Genomic DNA, 13,179 nt, shown 5'->3' on the forward strand with positions numbered 1-13,179 from the left:
TGATGGTGATGATGATGGTGATGGTGATGATGATGATGATGGTGATGATGATGGTGATGACAGTGATGATGATGGTAATGGTGAAGCCAGTGATTGAGTTTCAGACATCTTGGCAATCCTCTCAGGGTCAAACACAGCAGTTTCTGACCAGGTCCTTATTTGATCATTTGAGCTTTTGTGTCTTCCAGACTCCCTGCTTGGAGTTCAGTGTTTTTGTGCTGCACTGAAACATGGCAATTTTTTCCCCATATCCACCCCAGCTCAGCAAATCTGGTTGGGAGAGACAAGAAAAGCGGTGCCTCATTTAGTACATAAGGGAATAGAAGACAGTGATTTTTTTAAAAAATAGGGGAATCTTTTTGAGGATTAGTTTTAAGAAGTAAAAATAGCTCAGAGTCAAAGATAGTGTTGGAAAACTGCCAGCCACCAACTAGAACTTCTCTTTGTGTCTCTTGTTTTAAATTCCTAGAGAGAGAGTATCTGGCTCAACCAGTCCATGATGTGGCCTCTTTTTGAGTCCAACCAGCTGTGAGCTGGTCCCATTATCAACTGCCTACTCGGGGTGGGGTGCAGCGGTAAATCCATAAGGGGAAATTGGGTACAGATTCAGGTTGACTGATATATCTGGTGTAGATGTCATGGAGGCTCATGAACCTGGAGGATCTGAGAACAGCCTCAGAAACCTGACGCCAGAGAGGAACACATGTGGAAGAAGAGCAAGAAGGAGGGTAGACCCTGGGAACTAGTCAGCTGACCCTCTACAAGGGTCCCTCTTGTAGCCAAGAGGTGGGGTGGGGAAGGAGACATAGCTGTGGCCCTAACTCAGGAAAGGGGCTGTCCTGGGGGCTGTTTGGGTCTGCCCACCACCAGGCCCTACAACAAAGGTTTGGGAGCAAATAATTTATTTGGGAAGTGATCCCAGAAACACTGGGAAGAAATGGGAAAGTAAGATGGATGAGAAGAGAGGGAATAAAGCCTGTGCTAATGAGCAGGTTACTGCTAGGCGCCACTGGGGCTCAGTCCACTGGGGGTCCTCAGAGAGAGACTGCCCCTTTGAGGGGAGAGAGAGCTGGGGTACTTTCCCCCATAGCCTGTCCCTCACTGATTGAGGACGGTTCCTGGGGTGTTAACTCCCTAGCATCTGTGCAGATTGAGCACACTGAGCAGCCAGAGAGTGCTCTCAGAGAGAGACAGGGCTGGTTGTTGGCATGTAAGGCAGTTGAATGCACATGACCTCTGGGTTAGGTCACGGGGAGATGGACGGGGCCCCAGCAGCCCCGTTGGGGGCCAAGACTGTTCAATGGAAGCATGCTCAGATCCCGGCTCTGCCCTTTCCTGGCAGTCCTTTTTTTCTTTTTTATGTGTCTTGTGGATAGACTACAGTGAATTTTTTAAGATTGTAATTCCAATAAACAGTGTTATATTAGTTTCAGGTGTACAACACAGTGATTCAACAATTCTGTGCATTACTCAGTGCTCACCAGGATAAGTGAACTCTTAATCCCCATCACCTGTTTCACCAGCCCCCCACCCCCCTCCCCTCTGGTGACCATCCGTTTGTTTTCTGTAGTTAAGAATCTGTTTTCTTGGGGCGCCTGGTGGCTCAGTCGTTGAGCATCTGCCTTTGGCTCAGGTCATGATCCCAGAGTCCTGGGATCGAGCCCCGCATCGGGCTCCCTGCTCAGCAGGAAGCCTGCTTTTCCCTCTCCTACTCCCCCCTGCTTGTGTTCCTGCTCTCACTGTCTCTCTCTCTGTCAAATAAATAAATAAAATCTTAAAAAAAAAAAAAAAGAATCTGTTTTCTTGTTTGTTTCTTTTTTTTCTTTGTTCATTTATTTTGTTTCTTAGATTCTACATATGAGTGAAATCCTCTGGTATTTGTCTTTCTCTGACTGACTTATTTCACTTAGCATTATACCCTCTAGATCCACCCATGTGTTTGTAAATGGCAAGATTTCATTCCTTTTAAGGCTGAATAATACCATTATACATATATATATATATATATATACCACATTCTCTTTATCCATTCATTTATGAATTGGACTGCTTCCATAGTTTCGCTATTGTAAATAATCCTGCAGTAAGCACCGGGGTGCATGTATCTTCAAGTTAGTGTTTTTGTATTCTTCGGATAAATACCCAGTAGTGGAACTACTGGATTATAGGGTAATTCTATTTTTAATTTTTTGAGGAACCTCCATACTGTTTCCCGCAGTGGCTGCACCACCAGTTTGCGTTCCCACCAAGAGTGCACGGGGGTTACTTTTTCTCCACATCCTCTCCAACACTTGTTGTTTCTTGTGTTTTTTATTTTAGTCATTCTGACAGTTGTGCAGTGATATCTGATTGTGGTTTTGATTTGCGTTTCCCTGATCATGAGTCATGTCCTTCACTGACAATCTTGAGAAGTTATCCAGTCTCCCTGAGCCTTACTCTCCCCATTTGTAAAATGGGTATATTCACACCTACCTCCTAGGGAGGCTGTGAGATTTAAGGCTATATTATTTGTAAAACATTTCGTACGATGTCTTATCCGGGTGGGCCGTTAATGGTACCTATTACTGCTACCATTATTTGTAATTGCAGAAGAGGAAAAGAGAAGTGGTTCTTTTTTTCTCATGGACTGATTTATATCAAGAGAAAACAATTTTGCTCATTAAGTTCATTGATTTAATAGATGGAAGCAGAAGAAGCTGCTGCTAAAACATCAGAAGTGAACGTGGCAAGCTTACCTTCCAGCTATCACAATGAGACCAACACGGAAACCAAGGTGGGGAACAATACCATCCATGTGCACCGAGAAATTCACAAGGTAAGGGTGGCCGTGGCCAGCCCACCTCCCTTCTGTAGCTCCCCGTCCCATCAGAGAACTAAGGTCTTGTTTACAAATTTGATCCACAAGCCAGAGATGCAAATGAAGTTGGTAAAACACAGATTAAAAACCAGAGAAAGTGAGGGAGTTATTTAAGAGGGAGAGCTGTGTATCAGAACCCTAAATTGCTTTTGCATTTAAGTAATAAATTTAACTCTAAGCTGCCTGCCAGTCCGATTGCAAAGGAATGGTCGGGGGTTTTTATCATTTGATAAAAGGGTGCAAACAAGTGTCTAGGGAGATACTTCTCTAGTATTGAATTTGAGGAATTTCTCTCAGAGGTTTTAATGTGTGTTTTAGTAGAGAGTTGAAATAGAGGCCATGTTTGGTGAATAGATCTTCACTGATTCCTTAGGAGGAACTCAAATGTGATATTCTCCGTCTTCGGAAAGGGAAGACGCTATCGCCACATGACTGAATATTCGTTTGCTGGTTATCCACTCAAATTTCTATAGCAGAGTTGTTTCTAGCCCGCGCATGGCTAAGTGTCTTCTGGTTTAATACCTGGCATGAGGAGCAAGCAGGTTCATTCCCCGCCTGACTTGAGGAAGAAAGCGTTGCAAATCCAGAGGCATCGTAGCATTAGCCCGCCCTGGCATGAGATGTGTCCGGTGTGACTTAGGCAGGATGGGGAGGGCAGACCTTGTGAGCCTGATTTCTCTTGAAGAGAGTCTGGTGCGTAGATATTCAGGGTCATTGGTAGAGGCTGTCGAGTTGATGTTCTGTTGTGAGCATCAAGGAGCTTGACCTCAAAACTCATCTCAACTCATATATGCAAGGCTCAATGGCTCTCACGAGAGACTCCACTTTTGTTCAAGGGCCCAGGTAATGACTTGGTTGAAACAAGCGTGTTTCTGTGTCATGGAGCATAAAGGGGTCGATTTTTATGGGCCATTGCATTGATTATAAAGTAGCCTTTGTGTGGCTCTCCTCCCGCTGTGCCCAGCTTCAGCGTGTACCCCCAGCTGATGGGCCCAGCTTCAGTGTGTACCCCCCACCCCACCCCCAGATAAATGAATGAGTCACCTGCTGACCAGAATCCTTTAGCATTGCTCATCGGAGGACTGGAGAATATTTCCAAAAGTCATTGTTTTACTTTTGTCAAAACCAATATTGAGTCATTTTCTTTAACAATAATTAGCTAACAGGTTTGGCTCTGCTTAAGGTTACTTCTTGTAAATGTTGGAAAATCCAAGTGTGAGTCCTACCAGTAACTAGTATGATTTTTATTTTATTTTATTTTATGTTAATCACCATACATTATATCATTAGTTGTTGATGTAGTGTTCCATGATTCGTTGTTTGCGTATAACACCCAGTGCTCCATGCAGAACATGCCCTCCTTAATACCCATCACCAGGCTAACCCATCCCCCCACCCCCCCCCCAGAACCCTCAGTTTGTTTCTCAGAGTCCATAGTCTCTCATGGTTCGTCTTAGTATGATTTTGAAAAATCATTTGAATTTTATGTCCCTCACTAACCATATTTATGAAATAGGGAGATCAGTACATACATGACAGTAACCTGGGAGTCAGATGATTTAAGGTACGTGAGAGCTCATTGTAAACTACAAAGCGCTTGCAACAGCGAGTTGTTCTTCTATTCCTGTTTCTTTCAGTAAAGTTAGGTCCTCAGCACCATGGAGCGGCTTTCCAGTGGGTTCCATGGAGTGTCTATCCTGTGCAGAGCTTCATGAGGGGCTGGCTGGTGGTGAAACATATTTGGAAAACATCTTAATTATTTCTCCTAGAGATAGGGAAATGCACATTAGTATAATAAAGGCAGTTAGAAGTCCTGCAACCTGTACCTGCAGTAAAAGACCGTAGAATTTTTAAAAACTATGCCATCAGTTAATTCAGCAAAAATCTGAGGATTTATTTAGCTAAAAGTATTAAAGTATGTTGGTGAAGACATGATCCTTATCTCCTCAGAAGTCAAATTTGGTCCACTATGACAAAGTAGGCTGTGTTTCTACTCTGTTCTGGATGCAGCCTCCTTGTGATACTGGAGCTGGCAGGAACTTTACAGATGATCTAGAAATGAGGACATCGTGAATCAGAGAAGTGACTTATTCCAGGTGACACACTAGATGGTTGTTGGTAGCTGAGCCGAGACTCAAAGAACCCAGATGTTCTACCTCCTTGGGCCAGCGTCCCTTCTGTTCTTCATCCCCAGCTCAAGTGTTCCTTAGACAGGACCTCGGATGGGGCAGGAGTGGCCTGGGGCGCAGGCAGGATGCGGAGGCTCAGCTTGGAGGCGTTTGCTGCCGGTGAACACAATCAGGTGCAGACAGCAGATAGGGGAGCCTCCCTTTGTACTTAAGCACTTCTGAGATGAAATATTTCACCAGAATCTGGAGGGGGGCAGCTGTAGCTAAAACCTGCTTACTTCTCGTGAGACATTTGATAAGACACCCAGACCGGTCGTTGTTGAAAAGGAGGTTGACGTTGAGTGTCGGGTGGTGAGCCCCAAGAACAGCTCCTGCTGAGTATTTGCCACGTGCCAGGCTCTGCGCTGAGCGCTCTGCACAGAGCCCCCTCATCGCTCCGTGGAGCAGCCCCGTGAGGTAGACTCTGTTGTGTTTCTGATGGCTGCACCGAGAGGGGCCTGTCCGCCCGACGAGTGGGCATTCTGTTGACTTTGGCAGACACTCCTGCTTCAGAAGATGGAAAAAAAAAAGAAACCGGCTTGTGAGATTTGCCCAGAATTCCTTCTGTTTCATGTTCACTGTCCTTGCTCTGCCGTAGGTCACCAACAACCAGACCGGACAAACGGTCTTCTCCGAGATGGTCATCACGTCTGTGGGAGATGAAGAAGGCAAAAGGAACCACGTGAGTTGTCTTCTCTCCTGGGCTCACCCCCTTAGCTTGCGAAGGGTGCCCCAGACTTCAGGCCGTGGGCAGAAGAGAGCTCTCATTAACCTCTCCTGACTCCTTTCTAGTAAGATTCCCCAGGTCCTGCATTTCTGACCAGAGCGATGCGGTCTGGTAACAGGCTCTAGCGCAATGTTCTTTGCGTCAGAAACAACAGAGAAAGGAAATTCCGTTGTCATTTGCGTGGCTCCCTCTCAGCCCTGAAAGGGAACAAGAAAGTACCAGGTACACTGACTGGGGGCCCTGGCAGCAAGACCTGACCCATCCAGCCTGGAATCCCCAAAGCCTCTGGTGTGGCCAGGCCTTTTGTAATCTCGGCCCTGATCAGGCAGGTTGAGAGCAACAACACCTTAATTAGTGGAACCCCATGGCCTAAGGGAAAAGGGGTGTCGCCCCACTCCAGGCTTCATGCTCTGGCCCCCTTGTGATGGTTCCTACTCCACAGTGGCGTGCTGCTTTGTCCAGTGGTGGGATGGTTCTTATAAAATGACAGAATCCTAGTGGTGGAAGGGGCAACATTTCACAGCAGGAGAGCCTGGGCACAGGTCGGGAGATGACCCAATTGGAGTCACTAGTCTCCAGACTCCCAGGCCCCAGGTGACTCAGGTGCACTTTACCTTCTCAAAGAGGTGGCTGGCTTCAGATGCGGATGGCTGGTGAGGAGTGGACAAGATGACTGCCACGTGACGTGGCCAGCCGTAAACATGTGTGTCCTCTGTGGGAACCCCAAGAGTCTTTCTGTGCCCAGATGCCTGACACAAACTTCAGCTACAAGTTCTTACCCTCCAAGGTGCAGAGCGCTTCCCTGGCCTTCCGAGGGGGTCAGGGATTTTTTCCTCAGCTCTTTTGGCATCATCACAGGAAGAGAAGTGTACCCATCGGAGCTAGGGAGGTGATGTTGATGTGGTTGGTAGTTGGTGGGTTCTTTTGCTTGTTTCTGGTACAGAGTTCAGACATTTACTTCAGGCCGGGGGGTCCGGAGGATTGTGTGTGATGATGGTGACCCACCATTTATGGGACCCGGGTGGGGGCAAGATCTGTGCTGAAACGGAAAGAGCTCTAGCAGCGAGGCTAGAAGCGTGAGTTTGCCACTTACCGGCTGGGTCACCCCGGTCACAGAAGCCTTTGAAGTGGAGACAGGATTGGCTAAGGTCAGGAGGAAAGAGAAGCTAGCTTTCAAAGGTGGGAAGAGAGAGAGGGAAGGAAAAACAAAACAAACAGCCATAGATATGGTCGGGGTACCAAGAGGGAAAAGCTTCAGAGTGTTACAGATTTAGGTCTGGTTGGGGCCCCATGAGAAAAGGAAAGCCTCGGGCGCCTGGGTGGCTCAGTTGGTTAAGCGACTGCCTTCGGCTCAGGTCATGATCCTGGAGTCCCGGGATCGAGTCCCGCGTCGGGCTCCCTGCTCGGCAGGGAGTCTGCTTCTCCCTCTCACCCTCCTCCCTCTCGTGCTCTCTGTCTCTCATTGTCTCTCTTGCAAATAAATAAAGTCTTAAAAAAAAAAATTTAAAAAAAAAAAAAAAAAAAGAAAAGGAAAGCCTCAGCAGAAGCCATGGAATAGAAAGAGCAGGGAAATAGAACCCTCAGGGCTGTGAATTAGAGAAGAAAAATAGTCTTTGTTGTCAAGTGAAAAAAAAAAAAAGCATCTTATTGCACAATGGTCCATGTTTGCTCCGAGGAGCTTCTCAGAGCCCAGAGGGCAGCAGGCCTCACAGTGACTAGCCAGCATGTGCCCGGGGCCCGGGCACCCCGTGCCCCCTGTGCCGGCCCCCAAGGGAGGGGAGTGGGTCAGGTTTTGAGCCCCGTGGTAAGGGAACTGAGGCTCCGAGAGTGGTGGGCAGGGGAGAGAGAAGATCTTGAAGATGCCAAGAATGTGCTTGAGTCAGGGAGCAGCTACCACATGTGCGTGCTGCCGCCAGTGAATTTGCTCACCAGCTTGCCCAGGTGTGCGTGCTCTTGTGTGCCCATAGGCGTCTGTGCTTTGGGCCCAGCTGGGAGGCCCAGCATCTCCACACCTGCGAACAGTCTCTTGAGTCCACCCTGTGATGGAGGACATGCGGTGCCTTTGTGCGGTGTGCAATCCAAACTCCCATGCATGATGGCCTTGAGAATGCAGGAGGTAGACGGTAAGAGATAGAGCCCAGAAACCGAATTTTTCTTGATTTCTGCTGAGGCCCTTGGGATAGGAACTCATTGAGTTTCTCTGTGGGAATAAATCCCAATTTGCTTGGCTAGAAAGGAGTTGTGGGGCACCTGATGCTGGACTGGCCAGTGTCTGGCAAATCCCATGGGTCTTTGGAGAACAGGCTGGAGACTTTTCAAGCCACCTCTGGAAGGGCTATCATGTGGCAGAAATGGTGGCATTTCTCGTTGTCAGTGTGGCTTTGCCAAGAGTCGGAGAAGCGAGAGCTGGTTTCATGTGCACACAGAGGTCTCCCATTCAACTCCTCTTTGCTTCCCGGGTCACCATTGTCCCAACACAATTGGGCTAGGGCTTGAGCACCATCTTTACAGAGACAAGGAGCTCCTTTTAAGTGAGTAGGAAACCGTAAAGACTAGATTGCCTTCCAAGGGATGTAAAGGGACGGACGTCACCACTGTCCCTTTCCCTAGTTTCTGAATATAATGATTTTTGCAGTTGGTTTGGAAAGGCCTGCCGAGCTGAAGAAACTTTCTCTGAAATGGAAAAGAGAAGAGATTTGCGATTCAAAAGGACAAAATCCTATGCTGTTCAAACCTTAAAATACTGTAAACCTGGGCTGAATTTTCAGGATTTAAAATTCCCAGATGAATTCAATTACAAATCACCACCAAGCATGCCCTATTTTCCTTTCTTCAAACGCGGGTGTGTGTATTAATATGTATGGTAACCCGAGGAGGCCCCTGGAAAGTGACAGGCAGTAATCCTGTATGCCTGTCGAGGAAATTTAGCACAGTGTGTGCAAGGCATTGGTCTGTTTTTACATTCAGCTGTGAACGGGGACCAGGCCAGCATGCCTCATTATTCCACCTGAGGGCCCCTGCGATGGTGATGGGGTCTGACGTCTTTCTGTGAGGCTTTTGTTCTGAGCCCTCAGCCCCGCTCCCTTCACGGGCCAGTGGGTGGACTGATTGATGTTGGGCTACTTGTGAGCAGAGGGGTCAGAAAGAAGGTGGAGTGCCGGAAGCCAGAGAGGGGACAAGCCATGATGCAGAAGCGAGATGCTTTTATTTATAGAACTGTGTCCCCAAACGTGAAGAATCTTGCCCAATTAGCCAAGGCCCCATTTTGAAGGGACATGTCCTCTCATTAAGCTACGGCTCACAATGACAAAGCTTAGCACATCATGCTTTTGCTGTCTTTTCAGTTTTCACGTTAGAACGTGATCTAGAAGAGTGGGTTTGTTTGTTTTTCCAGCTGAACATACCCAGTTGGAACCTACAGGTTCAATCACGTCGAACCAATTCCAAGAGATTGCTCAAGACGTCTGAGGCCGCAGGTACATTTCACTGCCCAAAACAGCCAAATCGTAGCAATTCGAGTCACCAAGACTACCTTGGCCCAGAGAATGATCAGTGCACGGGTGGGGTACCAGCTTTGTTTGCTCCTGGTAGCCTGACATTTGATGCTGGAGTTGCCCTTATCAGTTCAGTGGAATTGCTGAGGACACCATGGTAACAAGTCATAGGAGGTTTATTTTGACAGAAATGCATAGGGGAGAGCATGAGTCTGTTAGAGAAACTCAGTCCGCTCCCAGCGGCCTGCCTCCTGGAGAGTCCCATTGGGCAGGGAGGCTAAGGTGAAGTCCCAGGCAGAAAAAGGTGTGAGGCCCACCTGGGTTCAGACCCTGTCCTGACTCTTATGAACTCTGAACTCTGTGATTCAGTTTCTTCATTTACCAAAGGGGACTAATAATCCCTGGTTGGCAAAATTGGGTGAGAATCTAGGAAGGCAAGGTTTATAAAAGCTCTTTGTGTAAGGTTCGTTATTATTGAAAAGTAATTAAAACTGGGTTCTCATCGGCTTCTCCCCTGGTTCCTAGCAACCTCCTACAAAAAGAATGGAATCTGCCGGGCAGCTGAGGGTCTGTGTAAGGCCTCCACGGGGCTTCTCCCCTTTGATGTCTGTAGCCTGGGGCTAAGCTCTCCAGGGGCCCGCCTCACCCTCTGAGTCACAGGTTTCGCCAGAGCTCTTTGCTCAGGTTGACTCACTCTGCTTTTCTTGTCCTTTGGGCAAGTCATTTGTGTCTGGTTGGGGCGTTGGCGTTGGGAATACACACTGAGGGAAGGAGGGGCCACAGTGAGTGACAAGAAGAGTGGATGGTCAGGTGCTGACAAGTTGCAGGAAGTTGGCAGAATGTATACAGGTTTCTACAGAAAACAGACACTTAGGGTTGTAAGAGTGCTAAAATAGTCTTGTGCGAGCCTGCAGGTCTCTAGTCCTATAACCAGACATCTGGGTACGTTTGCATTTCTAAATTTATAGTTTGAGTTGACTTTGTGCTTTCTGGCCAAGTATAAGGCCCTTGTGCCTTAATCCAGTAGGAAAAAATTATAGGAAAAATTGAGGAGCTCTGGATGGTTCTGAGAAATGGATAAACGATCCCCAAGTAAAATTTGATGTGGGTGGGCCGACTTTAAGGAGCAGGCATTTCTTTTTGAGCTAGAAGCAGACTATATTACATTATACTCTCCTCAGCCTAAATATCCTTCAAAAGGGAGTTCATTAAATATACATGATTCTACTTCCCAAATCAAAATAGTATGAAGTTAACAAATGAGTTTCATATGGGTTTCATGTAGGCTGATATGAAGGGATGCCTTCAATAAAACGTTAAGTGGAAAAACAGCAATCGCAGAGCAGTATAGGTACTACATAAAGTATAGAAAATACAGTCTACATCTTCTGCATATAAACGAATCTCATTTTCTGAAAGAAAAAGTATGCATAAAAAGCTGAGCAAAAATATATGCTATATCATCAATAGTAGATATCCCTGGAGGAATTGAAATGTGCAGAGATTTTTCCTTTATCAATTTTTACATATTTTTAATGTTTTAAAAAGGAGCTTCTGAATTATTTATAATTTTGCCATAACGTCTATCTATACTTCTAAATGATTTTGCAAGTAGTTTCACTGTGTAAGTCCTAGAAGTTAAATGGGTAAGTCGAAGGGGGTGCATATCTAACATTTTGAGAGATACTGCCAAGTTTTCCTCCAGAAAGGTTGTGCTAATTTTACCCTCAGCCGCCGGTGGCCGTTACAGCGGGCGACCATCTAGATCTTCTTTTTGTTTATATTTGGTTATTTAGGTTAAGAGGAATGGCTGTTTTTGAGTTGTGAGTCATAGCAAATACAGAGGCCTCACAGATATGGCTCATCCTTACTCCCTTGCGCAGGGAGAAAGGTCAGTTTTGCATTCCAGACTGTTCCCAAGACCAGACACCATCCGCCCCACTGTGGGGCAGATTAGGAAGGTGTGAAGTTCCGGGGAGAACTCTCCGAGCATTCAGTATCCATGTGAAGAGGCTGATGGGCCATGAGTCACTCGGGGGAGTGGGTGACGGTGACATGCAGGCTATTGCCTCCATCTCTGTAAATGCAAAAAGACAGGCACTCCCTCCTTCCTTCTCCCCTCACCCCTCCACAAACACCCCCAACAGATGCTTAGACACCCCCGTATGAGAGCACGTCAGCGGGGTGGCTAAGTGCCTGGCTACAGGCAGATCCAGTTCAAAGTGCAGCTCTATTGCTTAGGAGCCGTGGGGTTTTGATGAAATTCCTTAACTGCACTAAGCCTTAGTTTCCCCATAGGTCTACAGGCGGGTTCGTAAAGTACCTTCCATATAGCGTTGTCCTGTGGATAAAACAATCCAGGTAAAAAACACGCCATACATTGCCTGGAATGCAAGAGTAAGCCATCAGTGAATGCCAGCCATCTGTTGTTATTATTTAATTGCCCCCAAACCATAGCTATCAAAATTCCCAATATTACTTATTCGACTCATTCATTTATTTGCACATTCATCGAGCACTTCCTGCCTGTCGGACCTATAAATGCTAAAGACAGTCCCTAACATCAGAGAGCACCCAGGCTGGTAGCGGGCCAAAAAAATACACAGGTCATTACGAGGTGAATTCATATTTCCTAAGGTAGAGGTCATCTGGGGCATGGTGGGAGCTCTGTGCAGGTGTCAGATCAGGGAGCAGGGAGGATTTTGTTGGGAGACAGTCTTTCATAGTCTCTGGCATTTCTGCTCATTTTATGACACTCATTGCCCTTTTGTCAGACTGTCTTGTCAAGAATGTACAGCAAGCAGCCTTGGAAGACAGAGACAGCTCCTTGTCTTGGGCAGAGCAGAGCAGGTTTGACTGCAGTCCATTATAGAAGATTTGGGTTCTCTAAGCTTGACATGCCTTAGCCCTGATGCATACCCACTGAATGCACAGCACCCCCGGGGCCCCTCTGTGTTGCCCCATGGGACTTGGAACCATTGCAATTGTGCTGTTTCTGCGCTGTCAGCAATCAGGTCCTTTGTCTCTGACCCAGGAGTCTCATGTCTTCTGCTGCCGTCCATGACACTGTGAAGGCTCACTTGTCATCTTGCAAGTAGACTAAGGTCTTAGACCCTTCACATTTCTCGGCAGGCTTCCCGGAAGAGGTGACAATGGACCTGTATTTTGAGTGATGTCTAGGAATTCTCAGTTGTGGGAAAGAAGGGCATTCCTTGCAGAAGTGTTCTCTGTTCAAAGTCAAGGAGGCGTATGGAAAGAAGACCATGTTTGAGGAACACTCCATAGTTTAGAGTGCCAGAGCTGGATGTATGCTTGGGGACGCAGCAGAGGAGGGTGTGTGGGGGGGAGCAGAAATTAGATCAGCAAGGGCTTCTAGAGCCCAGCCAAGGAATTAGAAATACGTGTTGAGTTAGTAACATCCTGTGTCTGAAACATTTTCATATGACCTGTACTGTATGTACAATGTGTTGAGGTTCCACACAATCCCCACAGGAAAAAACCACGAAGACTGGGTTTAGATGGTGGACACTTTGGTGGGGACAAAGTTTTGCTTAATCCTGCTGAAGTTCAAGGTCTGAGTCCCTTGTGCCCTACAAAATGCCTGGCCTCAGAGATTGGAATCTGGAAATTTTTACTTAGAAGTGGAACAGTCTGCTTTTGCTTGGGACCACTAGCTAAGTGACAGTGATTTAATTTGAAATCTCATTAGGCTGATGGTGTCTGCTGCAGAACAAGCCGATTTCTGCGGCTTCTGAGTAGCCGGAGCATGTCGGGGGCCGAAGAGCTCCCCGTGCAGGTGTGTGGCTGTCCGCTGCTGCTGGGACCTACGGACCCCCCGAGAGCAGCCTGGACCACACTCACCACTGAGCCTTGGCATCCTGGCTGTAAGATGCATGGCTCTGCCCTTCCTGGCCCCTAGGCATGATTCTACAA

General features: G+C 47.1%; 1 protein-coding gene across 1 annotated transcript in view; it reads left to right on the forward strand.

Annotated features, from left to right (window-relative positions):
* DKK3 (dickkopf WNT signaling pathway inhibitor 3) overlaps positions 1-13,179 on the forward strand; it is a 44,229-nt gene that overhangs the window by 6,366 nt on the left and 24,684 nt on the right. The window contains exons 3-4 of the mRNA XM_021685306.2: positions 2,681-2,815; positions 5,624-5,707. Coding sequence (XP_021540981.1) covers positions 2,681-2,815; positions 5,624-5,707 — 219 coding nt within the window. The remainder of the gene's footprint in view (positions 1-2,680; positions 2,816-5,623; positions 5,708-13,179) is intronic.

This window comes from Neomonachus schauinslandi, chromosome 11 (assembly GCF_002201575.2).
Source record: "Neomonachus schauinslandi chromosome 11, ASM220157v2, whole genome shotgun sequence".
Taxonomy (NCBI): Eukaryota; Metazoa; Chordata; class Mammalia; order Carnivora; family Phocidae; genus Neomonachus; species Neomonachus schauinslandi.